Consider the following 17,058-nt stretch of genomic DNA (forward strand, 5'->3'; position numbering starts at 1 on the left):
GGGAGGAGAAGAAGGGCCGGGCGGGGCACAGAGGCGCGCTCACTCGGCTGGGGGCTGGGGTTAAAGCCCCGTGTTCCTACAACCCACTAAGCCGGAGAAATGAATCCTGATCCCTCCAAAACCCAACCTTGGAAAATGTGCGAGAGAAGGGTCTCCTTTCAGGGGAGCAGGAAATCCTCCACACCTCCTCCCGATGCCCTGGTAATGCCAGGATGTCCCCAATCTGCTTTGAGGAATGGAGAGATTAAGAATAATAAAAAAATTGCAATAAAATACGTGTGAAGGAGGGGGTAATTGTGGACAAACGCAGCATTCAAATTCATTTTTCAGCTCTTTTACACACCATTTCAATCTTATTTTCTGCTTGTTAATGAGATCTTGTTGCCTGGGCTAGGCAAAACCTTCCAATATCGGGACGTAATTGCACATAATTTTCTCTCCTACCAGTGATTTGCATCAGTTTTTAAAAAATTCTGGGCTATTTAACACCCCACCATCCCCCTCCCCGTCTTCCTGCCTACAAATCTCCCACTCCCTCCTCCTTCCTCATCCCTGGTCCAGCAAGACTCATTTTAAATGCTTATTATAAACGCAGTGTCGCCAATAAAGAGAAAAAAACACAAGGAGGAAGTGAGAGGAGAAAGAAGCACGGGGAGTTTCCAGGGCCCACCGCATGAGGGGCACAGCTCGGTTCCCTAGAGCCAGCGGAAGTATCCTGCTGAGGGTCATCGCAAGGCGCGGTGCGTGGGTTAGGTAGAGCTGTGTCAGGGTCCCGGCTCTGCCACTCAGCTGCTCTGTGGCCTTCAGGAAGTTGCTGAACCTCTCTGAGCCCGTTTCCTCAGGCGGAGGGTTTCCTCAGAGCTCGAATGACTTCATAGAGCCAAAGCGCTTACGTGGGATCTGGCACTCTGTAGGTATTCAGCTGATGGAGCATCTCCCCTGGCTGGACTAGCTGCCCTGGGGCCCTCGAAGGAGGCCAGGAGGGGGATCTGCTATGGTGAGCCATTCAGGAGACCCCTTTCATAAAGAAATTAAAATAAAGCCTTGAGCTTTATTCCTGCGGGTTTTAGGAGGAAGGGAAAGCTTAGCATTTGCTGATTTGGACTCTGAACCTGACTATGCCCCGTGGGTGCAAACCTCAGCTTCACCAGATGGGGTGCAGGACAAACCTTGGGGGGTGGCGTGGGGCGGCAGATACAACAGAACATTAAGCACAGTGGGCTCTGGACGCAGACCGGTCCAATCCCAGCCCTGCCACTTTCCAGAACCTACCACAGAGCCTGGCACACGGTAGGTACATGGATGGATGGATGGATGGATGGATGACCCTGGACAAGTCGGTTTCCTCATCTGTAATTTGGAGATCACCAGATATGGCCAAGGCTCTGTGAGTGAAAGTGGCTACAACATTTGGCTCCATCGGAGCCGGCCCTCCAGGAACGTCTACTCCACATTAGCTGTCGCTGTAATTATTCCGGGCAAAAGAGGGAAAGGAGAAAAGAACATCAAGGAGCCCAAAAGGACAGAAAACCTTGCATGGTGATCGCGGCCGTGTGATGAACCACACACTGACGGTACGTTTCATTAGTTCAGTGTGGGGGAAATGGTAAATATGTAAATCCCTTTTACAGGTTCCTTCCCGTTAAGCTCCAGAGAGAAGCAAGGACACGATGAATGTGGGGCCTTATGAAGGAGCAAAATGAGCTGTGGTGGCAAGAAAGAAATGCCCCCTTTCTGGGAAGCAGTGGCAGGGGCCCTTGGCTGGGGGTCTGGGGCTCTGGGGGCTGGTCCCAGCCCTGCCGCTAACCCGACGAGGATTTGGAGCAAACTTTTCCCCCTGTCTGGCCCTCAGTTTCCACTTCCAACTCTGATAGAATCTGCATCTAAAAAGACAGGGGGCGAAGGAAGCTCAAGCCAAGGGTGGGTCCTCTCGCCCTGGGGACACACCCACAAGGACCCCAAAGAAGCCCCCAGCACAGGGCACCCTGCCCGTAGCCTTCAGCCAAAGGACAGAACTGCGCTCCTGGTTCTTTCTTCGGGACTCTGGATGGTGAGCTGCCGTGAATGACTTTCTGAGCCTGTGTCCCCTCAAACTGGGAGCTCTCCAGGACAGCATTGGCTTCTACCGTCGCCCTAGGGCACCTAAGGACAGAGTTTTTTCCACTTCTGACTGTGAGCTCCTGAGGACGGGAGGGGAGTCCTTCCTCTCTCAGACCAGGAGCCCCTCAAGGCAGGCGCCGTGTCTCCCCCATCAGACTGGGGAATTCCCAAGGGCAGGTATCCTAAGGGACCAATACATAGGTGTCCCCTTTGTATCCCTGCCCACTCCCCCTACCAGCGTGCCCTGCTGTAGCAGGCATCAGATTGCTCGCTGTCGTTCACGTTCACACCACAAAAGGTTCCTCTTGCCCTAAGTTGTCCTGAGTTGTTTTCTAAGAGTTGTTTCCAAGGACCTCAGCCTAGGGGGGCTGCGAATCCTAGTTCCTGATGTCTCATGGGCAGTACACTGACCCCTGAACAACATGGGCTTGAACTGCGTGGGTGCACTGAATACACTCCGCCCTGGACCCCGGCTCTCACATAAGGAAGAGTTTTGGGGTGCCTACTATGTGCCAGGTGCTGTCCTAGGTGCTGTATTTCAGTAAATACAGCACAGCACTGCAAATGTATTTTCTCTTCCTTATACTTTTCTTAGTAACATCTCTAGCTCACTTTCTTGTAAGAACACAGTATAGAAGAAATAGAACCTACAAAATAGGTCTTGATGCACTTTACGTTCTCAGTAAGGCTTCAGGGCAAGAGCAGGTTATTAGTAAAGGTTTGGGGGGAGTCAAAACTTACATGTGGATTTTCAATGGTGTGGGGACGTGGGGCATCCCTAATCCCTATGCTGTTCAAGGGTCAACTGTGTTGGTTTTCCCTGTACCTCTTCAGAAGGACCCCAGGCACAAAGCTGGGGACGTCCGTGTGCTGAGCGCTGAGTCCCTGATCTTGTAAAGCTGGGCTTGGCAGGTGGTTGAGGGGCGGGGCTACGAGGGAACCAAGCCTCATTGGTGTCTGAACCTCTCAGAGGCTTTTCGGCCCATGTGACTCAACTCTGCCCAGTGGCCCCTGACCTGAGGCCCTGGCCTCAGTCTTCTCATCCAAGACATGGGTTGAATGAACTTTTCTCTCCTCCGAGCTGAAGGGGGAGAGGATCTTCTTGCTGCCAATCTCCAAAACAGAGGGTAAGTGTGCCCATTTCTGAGGCAGGAGGGCAGTTACCATTCTAGGCTCCAGAGAGGAGGGCTGAATCCTGGCTTTGCCGCCCAAGTAGTGAGGGTAGAGGAAACACTCAGAACAGGGTCCGAGTCACAGGGGCTCGAAAGTTTAGCTGTCCTTGTCAAAGCGGTATCAGACACATTCCGTGAACTTGCTGTTAATTATTATGTATTGTCTGTCTGTCCCGTTAAACTGCTGGCTCCCCTAGGGCAGGGGGTCTCCATCCCTTACGTTCACTGATTTATCCCCAGGGCCTAGAACAGTGCCTGCCACATAGCAGGCACTACGTAACTATTTGTTCTGTGAGAGCCAGGGTCCAGGGCAGAGCTGAATAAATGGCTTTTCCATGGGATTCTGCTGGGCAGTCTCTCCGTGGAATTTCTGAGGCTTGACAGCCCCCACTTCCCAGGCTGGGTCTGAGACAAGGACCCGGGTCTGGCCCCGGGAGGGGGCACCACTGCAGGCAGCACCAAACTGGCCAGTGTGATGAGCAGGTGCTCAGCAGAGCCCCAATGTCATCCCCGAACAGAATCCCCTTGGGCTTTTGTAAGAACAAGGGCCAAGGCTATCTGGGTGGCAGTGGTGGGGACCCGCAGTCTGGGGGGAGGGGAAGCCCCATCCCAGACGGAGCCCACCCCATCCCTCTTGAGCCCATGCGAGCTCCAGACAACCGCCCTGCTGTTGGGGGGACAGGACCCAGGGGAGGGGATCCGTCCTGGTGGAGAGCGCCACCCGCCACCCCTCCCGAGACCACGGAGATGTGCCCAAGACGTGCAGTTGGCCTGCTCAGAGGGAGGAGGGGGCGTCCCAGGACCCACAAATACCAGGAACTTTTTACAGACCCAGAAACACCCACTTGCTGTCCCCTTCCTCCAGAAGTGATCCAAGCTGAAGCCCGGCAGTTCACACGGACAGAAGCACACACAGCCGGCCCTCCTGTGCTCCCTGTGTGCAGCCCCCTCTCCCTGCCGGCAGCTGTTCACCTCCTGGTCCCCTCTGGCCCTGTCAGACCCTCCATCTGTCTTCACACCTTTGGTGGGAACCTCTGGGCAAGTCTCCCGAGTTGGCCCAATCCATCATGTCCTCATAGCCTCTCCGCCTGAAGTGCAGGGAGGAAGCCTCCCAAGCAAGGGTCTCTGGGAGGAGAGGTGAGGATCCAGCTCAGGCGGGGAGAAGGTTGGGCTACTGGCTGCTTACAGTAATGGCTGTTTTGTTTTGTTTTGTTTTTTCCTCTCTCCTCCTTCCCTGAGGCTTGTTTCTGGGCCCACACAGTGCATGGGCATCCTCACCGGTTATCCCATGGCCGAGCCACGCTCCGGAAGCCAAGGTCCCCTTACTGGCTTGTCTCTCCTCTGCCCCGTGACAAAACTGTCATGTTGGGGAGAAACCTCAGCCCACGCTGAGACAGCGGGCTACGAGGAACAGTAGTCAGCGAGCCAGGTTTCCTAGACTCCTGGCTCTGGCCCAGCCAAGGTGTCCCCCGGCCCCCATCCCACAAAGTGAGAAGGCTGGCCCATGTAATCTTAACGTCCCTCTTCAGATTTCCAAGTGACGCTCCTCTAACCTGTTTCGTACTGTGAGGCCAGGCCTGGACCACATCTTCAGGTGTGGTCACCTCGGGGCTCTGCTGCCACAGTCAGCCGGCCCCCTCTGGGGTCCTGTTCTGCCTGTCTCTCGACTCTCTGGAAGGTTAGCTCAGCCAGTTTGTCCTCAGTACCGAAGCCAAGGCCTTGAACCCCAAAGAGGCCAACTAGGTTCCAGCGGGTAAGCATTCTGGTCTGCAGGCTGCATCACCCCCGCCCCATAACGTGGGCCCCAACAGGCCTTGGTGCATCACCATTAAGAGCTCTGCATGGAGCTGCTCAAGTTCCCCAGAGCTCAGCTCTGCCCCAGCCCTGGGCTAAGTGTTTTATGCGCATCAGCTCATACCTTCCTCATCAACCCCCTGAGATAGATGCTAGTGTCATCCCCATTTCATGGGTCGGAAAAATCAAGGCAGAGAGAGGGGAAGGGATCTTACCCATAAATAAATGATGACACAAAAATGCACTCAGCTGTCAACCACACTCATTAACAGAGGCAAACAGGGATGAACCCAAACCACACAGAAAATGAACATTCTTGCGAAGGTCTTGGACCAGGGGTTAGCAACTGTTTTTCTGTAAGGGCCAGATGGCAAATATTATTTGCCCTGTGGGCCATGTGGTCTGTTTTGAAATTTCTCAGCTCTGGTGTTGTAGCCCTGAAGCAGCCATAAATACGTAAATAAATGGGCATGGCTATGCGCCAATAAAGCTTTCCTGACAAAAACAGGAAGCGAGATGGATATGGCTGACCTCCCCTTTGGCCCCCTTTTTTCTTCAAGTAACAGGTTTCTCATACTAATTGTATCGTCCTGGTGATGGTGGGTGGCGGCAGGGAGGGCGGTTGGCAAGAGGACTAATGTATTTTTGGCCTCTATTTTGTGCCATGCTCAGTGCTAAGGCTTTGGCCAGTTAGAACACCCTTCTTAGGAGATCAGCAACACCTGGTTTCATCACTCTTTAGTTCAGTGGGGGATAAACTGAGGCTCAGAGATGCTAACTTCCCAATGCCCTGAGCACTGGAGCTGGGATTCAAGCCCCTGCAAGCCTCCACCTTTCCTCCTGAACCACAGCTGTCCAGAAAACCTTGCGCCATGTGTGTTCCCACAGACATGAGAGAGGCCACTCAGAAGGTGGGAGGCAGGGTGAAGCCAGGCTTGGATTTAATTCTTTCCTCCACGGATATCTGAGAGCCTGCTGTAGCCACAGAAAGGAACCCTCAAGGTGACCAGTATCAGCACGACCTGCTCCCCAGACCCACCAATCACTGCCATCAGCCTCAGCACTGTCTTTCTGACTTGATCTAGGGTGGCCCCACACCTTCTAACAGCAGGGGCAGGGAACGAGGGACTTTGCCAGCAACCAATCGCACGTGAGTGAATGAGCTCCAAGACCCAATGGGAGCAGAGTTCCCAGCCGTGTTTCTCGCTACAAATCGGATGTGGTCCTGCCTCTCACTCATAGGTCACTCCTGGGGAAAGGCAAGAGAGGGAGCACAGGATGGAATCCAGGAAGGACTCCTGGTTCTAGAACAAAGCCCAAACCACAGTCAGCATCCCATAGGAAATGGTACAAGGCTTCCCCCCACACGCTGTCTGAAGATGCCCGACTTTTATGGACCGAACAGCCATGAGGTGGGTGGGGGGCCAGTTTCATAAGCTCTGGGGCGCTTTCGGGCCCAGAGCACATCTCTAATACGGTCTCTGTGTGTTTCTGGTGGACAGAACCCTTTCTCCATATCTGCCTGCTGGGTCACCCAGACCGGCAGCTTGAAGAGCATAAACCGAGGGCGAAGGATCCCAGAATACTGACCAGTGAAAGTGGAAGGAGCATCCCCACTGGGCACTGTAACTCTCTCAAGATACCCAAGAGCCCGTGGCTTCCTGGACACGGGTCCAGTGAGGCCACCTACCTGGGGAGACAGGCCGTTGCTGACGGGGTTCATGTGGTTGGAGGATGCCGCCGGGTTCATGAAGCTGTCCGAGTAGCTGGAGAAACTGTGGCGGGCTCCGTAGGCAGAGCTGGTGTCGGCGGCTGCGGCGGCCGCAGCCAGCCCCCCCTGGTGCATGGTGGACGGTGGGAGAGGCTGGGGCCGGTGCACGGTGCTGCCCCCATCTGTGGAGAGACCCACAAGAGGGCCTGAGCAAGTGGCCCCAGCCCAGATGGTGGGCGTCCCAGCGCAGGGAAAGAAGCACCTGCTTGGAAAACAAGCCAGGACCCTCCTCCCAGTCTCCATCCAGCGGAAGGAGAGACCACCTACTCTCACTACTCAGGATGGGACAAGCTGGCTTCTGGGCAGGGCACTAGGGACTAGCCAAGTCTTGACTGACAGCTAAATAACGTTCCACGTAACCTCAAAGCAACTGTGAACCAGCCATGTGGCTCAGTGTTTGGCACACAGTAGGTGCTTGATAAATGTCATCTGGACTCAAAGTCAGACCTTGCTGGGGACTCTGTTAATCTAGCCAGGCCTGTCCCGATGGCATTTTGTGGGCACCAACCACTTGCCAGGTGCCTTTACAAGTACTGGCTAAGGGTATGAGGCAAGAATTCGATTCCCACGTTATAGATGAAGAAACCGAGCCTCGGAAGGGTCGGGGCACTCGTGCAAGGTGACAAAGCTAGTGAGTGGGGGGGCCGGGATTTGAGCTGCCATTTCTGTTCCTGGCTGTGGGGTTGTTGTTCTGTTTGCCAGGGCTCCTCCATGCACCCTTGCAGAGAATGGGATGGTCCTCAATTTTTCATCAAGAATCATAGGGAGGGTCTCCTGCCTCTCCAGAACTCCAGTCTGCCAGCCCTTTAAGAGGGAGCCACGGGGACTTCATGAGCCAGATGTCAAGTAGTGGGACTGCTCGTGTGTGCTGGGTGGGGGAGAGTGTGGGAGGAGGGCAGAATGGAGGGAAGGCCCAGGGAGGGGGGTAGCCTTGTATGTCACTTCGGCATTTTAACAAGACTGCAGGAGATGCACATGACTTTACAATTTGAGAAGCTCTGTTCTAAAGGTGTGCAGGGAGGCTATGTTGTGCATCCTCACCTGGATGCCCTGTGGTCTGTTGGCAGAACAAAGAAGTTCAATGGCAAAACCTTTTTTTTGTCTTAATCGCCTATCCATATGCAAATAGACAAATGGTCACTTAAAAACATAGCTCTGGGGCGCCTGGGTGGCTCAGGTGGCTGAGCGTCTGACTTGGGCTCAGGTCATGATCTCAGGGTCCTGGGATCGAGCCCTGCATCGAGCCCTGCTTTGAGCCCCACATAGGGCTCTGCGTTCATCGGGGAGTCTGCTTCTTCCCCGACCCTCCCCCTGCTCTTGCTCTTTCTCTCTCTCATATAAATAAATAAAATCTTTAAAAAATAGCTCTTATGATTCCTTCTTGGTTGAGGAAGGGAGGACTGGGAAGTCGGGGGGATGAAAGGGTGTGGTTGAGGTACCCGGGTAGGCTTGCGCACTCACCTTGGGAAATGGTGGTGGTGGGGTAGGTGGAGTCCGGCAGCTGGTAGGGGGGCAGCGTGGGCATGCCGGTGGGCGGGAAGCCCCCTGGCAGAAGGTGGTTGAACGCTGCAAGCTGGTTGGCTCCTGCCTGCTTACGCCAGCGGGCGCGGCGGTTACTGAACCAGACCTAGGGGTGGAGAGCGGAGAGTAGAGAGCCCTCAGCCCGGCTCCCGGTGGAGAGAGGAGACACAGCTAGAACTGGTCCCCAAGGCATCACCCTCTGTCCAGCCAGGATCCTCCTCTGTGGGAGGAGATCCCCACCTTCCTGCAGCTCGGGACAGCGAGCAGAGCACTTCCGTGGGCGTGATCCCATCCTGCCCTCACCACCACCCAGTGAGGGGATGATCGCTGTTATCCCCATTTTACAGATGAGCAAACGGAGATGCAGAGACAGCGGGGGACTTGCTCAAGTGACAAGGTGAGCTGGAGGCACAGACAGGTCTGGGTGACTCTGGGTGCAGTGTTTTTCCATTACAGCTGCTTCCGGCCCGGTGGATGGACACGTGGGTGACCATCCTTGTTCTAACACACGCTCCCCCCCCAGGAAGCCCCATGAGGGGAACCTGCCTGAATGAGACCCACCTGCCAGAGGCAGATGTGAGAACCAGTCCTTTGTCCGGAGCCAGAGGCTTGGCTTTGCTAAACTTTGCTTAGCCAGCATGGGCCCCCTTGATCAGGAGAACCCACCTCACACACACGTGCGTGTTTATTAAGCATCCATGGAAAAATAACAACACATTTGAGTCTTCCTCTGATCCAAGCCCTGTGCTAGTGCTTCACGTCCATATGGAGACCCATGAGACATGTCCTCCTATTCCCATTTCACAGAAGGGGAAACTGAGGCTCACACAGGTCAAATAATTTGCCCAAGGCCACACAGCCATAGCTGTAATGAAGCTGAGGTTCCAACTTAAATCAGTGTGACCTTCTAGAACTCACCTGTCTGGATTTGCAATGAGTTCTGGGCCCGAAAAGGAGAATGAGTGTGGGACACAGGGGCTACTTCAGGGGGGCTCCTTTTCCAGCTCTGGGCTTTGCACATGCTGTTCCCTCTAACCCAGACCCTCTTCCTGCAGCTGACTCCTCGACCAGCAGGCTCAGCTGCAATGCCTCCTCTCTGATTCCCTCATCACTGGCTCTGAGGCAAGTTCAGGCAGGTCCTGCCTCCTCTCCAGAGGCCTCCAGCTTCCCCGTGAGCTCCCCCCACCCCCCGCCCATGCGGTGGGATGGGTGACCGCTCCTGGCACAGGATCACCTAAGACTCCCCAACCTGTAGACCAAGTCTGCAGACATGGGGGAGGGCAGTCTCAGCTGGATGGAGGGAAGGGGGGTGTTTATGTGTCCCTGGTGTCTTCTTTTGTTTTCCGGATCCTTCTGGAGGAGAGAAGCTATGTTTAGCTTTCCGAGCCAGATGAACAGAATAGCTGCCCCTGACGTGTTTAGGACGTACGGAGAAAGGGGTTGAGGCAGTCAGATCAGGAGTGAAAATGGGCTCTGGATCAAAATTAAGGTCCCAGCTTCTCTCCACTCCCCAGGGCACTGAGGGCCTCCCCAGGGGCGTCCTGGTGGGATGGATGCCATCCGTCGGACCGAGGCGCTTCTAAACTGGCGAGGAGTGGGCAGTGTCTCCTCACTCCCTGCTTCTGGGAGCGGGTGGGGGGCTCGTGTTTGTTTCCATTCCGTGTTCCCCAAAGGGTGGGTCTCCTAGCACCCCACGCTGGGGGACATCCCAGTCGGCAGCGACACAAACCTTAAAGAGCCCTGAACCGCTTTACTTGTCCTCCAGGTCTTCTGGGCGTGTGGAAGGCAAGGTCTGGGCTTGGTGCTGATGAGGCCTTAGTCCCTTTTTAACACACAGAGGGGAGCCCCTGCATGTGCTGTTCTCCTGCTGGACCGCCACTGTGTTGTTTGGTCTTCCCTGGTGTGTGTTTCCAAAGGCCTTCCTTATGTGACAGTGGTAGATGCTTTTATTTTAAAATATATTGATTTTATTTTAGAAGTGAATAACAATATGGGTAATCTGCGTATGTGGCAGCAATCTCGAAGCTGGTTGGAGAATGACTTAGGTGTGGGACCCGCTGCTCCCATGTGGCGTGCTGTCGCTGTCCCTTAGCCGGGAGTCACCCTTTCCTCGAATAAAGAATACTAAAGAAAGTTGGAAACGTTCTTTCCCATCTATCCTTCTCTGTCTTTTCCTTCTCCGTCCCTCCTTCTCCTCTCAAACCTTTGCTGGGACTCTGCTCTGTGCCAAGCGAGACGCTAAGGATGGAGAGCTAAAGGGGACAGTCCTAGCCTTCCTTCAAGCTGCCCTCCGCCTAGGCACACGACAGACAAGGCAAAGAATGCCTGTTTCCCAGGGTGGTAAGCGCAGGGGACATACAGGTGCTGGGAGGAGGTCTGAGGACAGGCTTCCACCTTTACTTCTCAGAATCTGGGAGGACTTCCTGGAGGAGATGACACGCCCTTTGCTATCAATTCTCTCACCTCTTCTTCCTCTATTGTTCCGTTTTCCTAGGGATGTCTCCATCCTAGCAGGCACCTCCCTCCTCACAAAGTGTAACTGGATGATTAAGAGCAGGGACTCTGAAGCCCGACAGCCTAGGCTTGAATCCTGCCTCCAACTCCTAGCTAAGATGGGCAAATTCCCTTATCCCTCTGTGTCTTTGTTTCTTTGTGCCTAATAATGGCACCCCCCCTCCGGTGGCTCTGGACCTCAAATGAGTTCGCACCGGCAAAGTGCTTAGAGCAACATCTACAACTATCATCCTGCTGGAAAGCCTCTGATGGCTCAGCTGAAAGAGCAAGCTGCCCATTCACAGGTGGGGAATGGAGGCTCCAGCAGGGACAGGGGTAGCCCCAGCACCCACCCAGAATCCCTGATCGGGGCTGCGTTCTTTGAGAGCAGAGGCTGAGTTTTAGTATCCGTTCTTGATCCTTCCCTCAACACCTCGCACTGGGAGCGGGACGCTGCAGGAAGCAGCTGTTTACCGAGCGGAATAATCCATCTGGCCCCTCTCTCAATGGAGCACAGAAGAAAAGAATGGGACAGGCAGACCTGGGTTCAAGTCCCAGCACTGCTGCTTAGTAACTGTGTCTTCAGGAAATTTCTGCCCGTAGCTAAAGCTCAGGTTTCTCACCTGGAAAGGGAGAGACTAATCATACCTACCTCCTAGGATTACGGGGAGGATGATAAAGATAATGTACGTAGAACACAGCACATCATGCCTGGCACATAAGAAGTGCACCATAAACATGATCTACCATTACGGAAAGAATCAGATCCGTTTACCTCCAAGGAAGATGCACGGTTGTCCCCTAGCTATTTAAAAATGAAGATTCTTCCAGAGGAAGTTATTGGTCCCCAGGCATGTGTCCTCCTGCTTGATCCCCTTTCCCACACGTCCTGGTGGATTGCTGCCAGCTGAGACAGGGGTGTCTCCCCCAGACATCAGGGATGCCATGTAACACCTGTAGGCTTTGAAAGCCAGGCTGGAGCAGAGCCCAAGGGAGGGAACGCACTTGAGTTACTAGAACCCCACCTGACACGTGTTCCTGTTTCCTCGTTTCCTGGGATATCAGCTCCATGACAGCAGAGATTTCTGTCTGCTGAATCCCCAGGGCCAAGAACAGCGTCCCGCACAGAATAGGTGCTCAATAAGTGAGTGCCGGATGAATGCACCAGGAGTTTCCAGCGTGGCCAGAATTGGAACACCAAGAACAGGTGCAGTTTAATAAGAATGTACCCCACTTATGGTGCTACCTGACCTTGAGTGTGTGTTTTTTTTCACGTGTAAGCATGGAACCCTTAGAACAAGGCGGGGGGGGGGAGGCTGTTACTGCCATCTCTGTTTTGCAGATGTGGAAATTAAGGCCGGAGGTGTACGTGCTGGAGCTGGACCTCACATTTGGCTCTGAGGCCGCTCCCATCATCTCCCTAGGGCCACTGAGATGACATGTCTTAGGACTGCAAAATCCCAGAACCACAGACTCTTAGAAACAGAGACCCGAGACCCCAACACCACAGAATTGGAGCAGCGCTCAGGAGGCTTTGAGCTCCCTGCTCTACTCTTCACAGCAGGAGCACTTTCACCAGGGTTTCTGATCGACTGGACTTTGTAGTTTGGCTTGAATGCCAGAATGGGGATCTCATCACCTCACAATGCAGCTCTGATTGTCAATAAGTAAGGATCCTAGAACTTTAAGAAGCTTAGTGATCACTTAGTTCCTTTCCTTTACTTGTAGATGGGAAACTAAGTCTTAGGAAGGGAAACTGATCTGTTGAAGGTGATCCAGCTGATCAGAGCCAGAGACCAGTGGAAACCCAGGCCTGTGGCTCCCAGTCCCCACCCTCTGGGGCCTCTTAGCTCCATCTTCCAAATCTCTTCTCCAGGTCAAATGTTCTATCATTCTTGTCTTGATTTTTGGGGGGTCAGCCTTTGTTCATTCTTTTCAAACTCAGCATGTACAGACCCCTCCCCTGCTGGAATCAAGCGAAGTTCTCAGACCAGAGTTGGGGAGACTCACTGCCCTGGGGGAGCCCAAAGGATGACAGAGGAGTCAGCATGTGCAAGAGGTCTGCCTGGGCCCCCTCGCTATGGGTTTGCCTAGGCTCTGGCTGCTCCCCCTGTTCCCAGCCCCCCTCCCTCCTTGGACCTTGAGTGACACCTGTTTCTGGGTCCCCTGGGCCAATAAAAGCATTGCCCTGACAGCCAGGAAATTTTACAAGGAGCGGTCAGGCTTCAAGGTGGTGGGAAGCAGCCGTGGCCGCCAGACGTGGGAATGAGAAAGCACCCAGGAATGTGCCCAGGAGAACAGCTGCAGGAGGATCAGAGCAGGGGGAGGGAGGTCCGGAGGCGAGGGCAGGCTCGGGTATCAGCCTGGAGAGGAGGCTGTGGATGAGATGAGCTGGCTGCTGCCGCCTGCCCCTTCCCCTGGGGGTCTCCCTCCAAGGCAGCCACAGACCCCCGACTCCAGGAGTGGGGGCGGGGAGGGTGGAGGGAGGTACGCTGGCTCCTGGAGCGCTTACATGCCAGCTTGTTTCTAGAACTTTCCCTATTGCTGTCACATCCCAGGCTCTGAGTCAACTTATTCCTGAGTTCCGGGCCCAGCTCAGCCCCAGCTGAGCTCTGTGCCCCTGGGCATGTCGCTTCTCTGAGCCTGTTTCTGCCCCTGTGGCCTGCCCGGAGGTGACCTGCCTAACAAGGAGGTCTGAGGTTCCACCAGGTCATGTGTGAGAAGGCCTGAGCGTTCCGGCGGGAACAAAGTGGGTGTCCAGCAAAGGCTGGTACCCCTCAGCTGGGAGTCCCCAGTGAGCAGTTTGGGGGGGCCCTGCCTACCGACCCACCTCCCTCGCTTGCGGAGAAGACAGGCCGGGAAGGGGTTCCCACAGGAGATACACAGCACGACCCTCTGCCTTCCTTCTCCACCTGGGGAGAGAGGGCTGTTCCCTCCGCCGCTGCTGGCCAGGGGGGCAGGTGAGGGGCCGGCCAAGCCCAGGCTCTGCTCCTTCTCCACACTCCCTGCCCCCAGCCCCCCGCTGATGAGGAACCGCACACTCGAGGGCGTGGAGGGAGTGTTCGAGGTCTGCCCACCCTCCCTCTGATGCTTCTAACCCACCAGGAACATGCCTGCACCCTGTGCTTGCATGCTGCCTGTAACAGGAAACTCTTACCTATCTTAAGAAGCTAGGCTTTTCAGGAATTTTCCTCCTAATCACTTCCTCCCCTCACCAGAGATTTGGAGCCGTTTTATGCGTTCCCAAGCCCTCTCTCCCGGCTCATCCCTGGAGGGATGAGCGTAATCCAGCAGGCCTCACTGCACATCCTGGCTGCCCCGGGGTGTCCACCCCTTGCTCAGTCAGTCAAGCACCACTTGCTGCCCACTTACTCCGCATCAAGTGCCAGTGGCATTCTTTGTCTACACGGTCCCTGGACCACCCGCTGCAGACCCCTCTTGGGGCCCACTAAACCCTGGGACGCTGGCCACCTCCCCCTTCTCCATTCCCGCCTCTTCAATATGCCCGCAGGGCAAACACCCAAGGCGCCGCCTCACCTGGACCCGCGCCTCAGTCAGCTTGGTCCTCTGCGCCAGCTCCTCGCGGGTGTAAATGTCCGGGTAGTGAGTCCTCTCAAAGGCCTTCTCCAACTCCTCTAGCTGCTCAGCCGTGAATGTGGTCCGACTACGACGCTGCTTGCGCTTCAGAGGGAGGTCGGGTTCTGACTCCACGTCCGAGCCCTCGTCCAGCCGGTTCCCTACAGCCGGGCGAGAGGGAAGGAGAGGGTGGGGGCCCAGGGAGACGGTGGGCTGCTTTGTGCCCACCTTCCCACCCATTGCTGCATTGACATACAGATCCCTCCTGAGCACAAGGAGCATGTTTCCCACAGCACTGTTTACCAGAGCGAAGGGTGTGAAGCAACCTCCATGCCCAGCCTTAGGGGATTGGTTCAATACTTTAGGGCATGACTGTTTTGTTTTCCAATTCCCTATTGTTGGGCATTTAGGTTAGGTCCACTGACACGGAATGATGTCTCTGATATAGGACTCAGAGTAGTTTCATGATGAAATACATTTGCTAAAATTTTCTAGAACTATACTCTCCAAAATGAAAGAGTTTTGCGTGCATGAACTGTATCTCCATACACCTAACTGTAAGAAAAAGGTGAGGTATTAACCAGTGTGCAAAGATCGATCCCACTTATGGGAAAGGAAGCATGAACATTATGAACACTATACTCAAAAGATGAACAAACATTAGCCTTCAGGGTGACAGAGCTATTGTTTTTTTTTTCTTTACATTTGTTTATAGTTAGTATTTTTTAAATGACCATTTAAACAGCAAAGCTATTGAATTTGGGGAAAATATTGCAAAAACTAAGGAAAGGAGGGAGGCCAGAAGAACGGGAGGGAGGGAGACAGAGAGCACATGCATGTGCTTAGGGCTGGCAGCCAGGAAGCTGAGACTCCAGATTTTGCTCCACCCCTAAATGCCCAGAACTGTGACCTAGGAAGGCTACCTTCCTTCCTTGGGCCTCAGTTTCCCTGCTTGTAACATGAAGGGTTTGGACTTGTGACTTCTGCACACAGGCCCTTCCTGGGATGTTTCAGGATCTCTGAGTAACCTTCAAGGCTGGAAGAGGAGACCTTACCTGATGACCTTAGTAGTGGCCATGGCCCCTACCTGATAGTCCCCACTAATCCCCACCCTGGAGTCTAGGAGTGGATGAAGGCCGTTGCTTCCTGTGCAAAAAGAGCCCAGGAGTCTGGAGCCAGCCTACTTCTCAGCCTCGGAAGGGGTTATCAGGCCAGGTCCAGGCCAGGGTGGTTGCAGGAAGGGCTTGATCAAGCTCCTTGGCATCAGAACTGAAGACGCCCTGGGGACTGAACTGGCTTCTCAACCCCATCGATCCTGTGCCTCTTTCCCATCTTGGTCCAGCAGAGGGAATGCTAGCAAGGAACGGCCTAGTCAGGGCTCTGGAGCTGCACCCTCTGTGGCCCCTGGGGGACTGTGGGGAGCACAGAGGAGAGCCAGAAGAGGAGACCAAGGAAGGGAGAAGGAAAGATGAAGCAAGCTGTCAGAGATTATTTTCCTCCCATTCTTGCCTTCTTTCTCTTTCCTCTTTGCCTTCAATTTCTCCCCCCTTCCCCTTCCATCTCCATCTCTGGAATTCCTGGAAGCATTTCTGTGTTCTGTCGTTCATTTGTTCGCCAGAGCATCAGTAGAGCACCTCTTAGGTGCTGCCCCGCCCCCCCTCCCCAGGCTGGGTACACTGTGCTCACAGCGTTCAGTCTGAGTCAAGCTGGAAGAGCCTCAGCGATCATGCGATCATACTACAGATGGGAGAAACTGAGTCACGAAGTCTCTCAGGAAGTGTCCACACTGGCACCCCGTCCCCACCCTGTTCTCGTTCAACTGTTTTAAATGTCTGCTCTACAAATAAGTCTAGGCCTCTTCCACAAGGGACAACCTCCTCCTCCCTCCCCCAAACACCTAATACAGCCTCTTAGATGTTAGGTGATGGGACAGGCATTCCAGGTCAAGGGAAGAGCATGTGCCAAGGCCTGGCATGGCAAAGGGCACGATATGCAACATTGTCATGGGGCTGGATCCACAGCTCGGACGTCATGCCATCTTGAGTAATGCCCCTCTGTCCCAGGTCCCCTTCCCTGCTCTCTTGGCCACTGGGCAGTCATCCCTGCTTTGTCTTGGCTGTTCCTGATTGTGACGCCACATGACAAGGGAGCCCTCCCTTCATCATTGCCTACACCGTCCCTAAAGGCAGAGACCTGGGGTCCCATCCAACCTCTCGACTCCCCTTTCCCGGCTGCCTGGCTTCCCATCATTGGGAGGAGACCACGCTGACACAGCTGGCCTCCTGGGGCACCTTCCCCAACACATCTGGGGCTCAGAGCCAAAGACAACTAGTCCCAACGATTCAATCCTGAAATTCACTGCATAACCCAGAGGGGCACAGGGAGGGGGTCACGTGGGCAGAGTGGACATGGAGCACGTTCACTGAACAGAGGATTTGGGGTGGGCCCCTGCCCCCACACAGCTGTGAGATGGAAAGCTCCCAAAGAGGGGAGGAACAGGGCTGGTGCAGGCGTGGGGAGAGCCCCCAAGACAGAGGGATATGGGGAGTCCAATACGGAGCAAGGATACAACAGCCCCACCTCCCAACCTTATGGGGGAAAAACAGTCTCCGTCTTAGGAAGCTCTCAATC

At 54.5% G+C, this 17,058-nt stretch overlaps 1 protein-coding gene across 4 annotated transcripts in view; it reads right to left on the reverse strand.

The window, feature by feature from the left end:
• The window catches only part of PAX7 (paired box 7), a 93,944-nt gene that overhangs the window by 29,092 nt on the left and 47,794 nt on the right, over positions 1-17,058 (reverse strand). For all 4 annotated transcript variants that reach the window (XM_025856902.1, XM_025856901.1, XM_025856900.1 and 1 more), the window contains exons 5-7: positions 14,389-14,588; positions 8,299-8,464; positions 6,757-6,959 (exon numbers count right to left, since the gene is read on the reverse strand). In XM_025856902.1, the coding sequence (XP_025712687.1) occupies positions 6,757-6,959; positions 8,299-8,464; positions 14,389-14,588 (569 nt within the window). The remainder of the gene's footprint in view (positions 1-6,756; positions 6,960-8,298; positions 8,465-14,388; positions 14,589-17,058) is intronic.

The sequence above is a fragment of the Callorhinus ursinus genome, unplaced genomic scaffold, assembly GCF_003265705.2.
Source record: "Callorhinus ursinus isolate GAN/ISIS: 27379988/994484 unplaced genomic scaffold, GSC_fseal_2.0 scaffold18, whole genome shotgun sequence".
Taxonomy (NCBI): domain Eukaryota; kingdom Metazoa; phylum Chordata; class Mammalia; order Carnivora; family Otariidae; genus Callorhinus; species Callorhinus ursinus.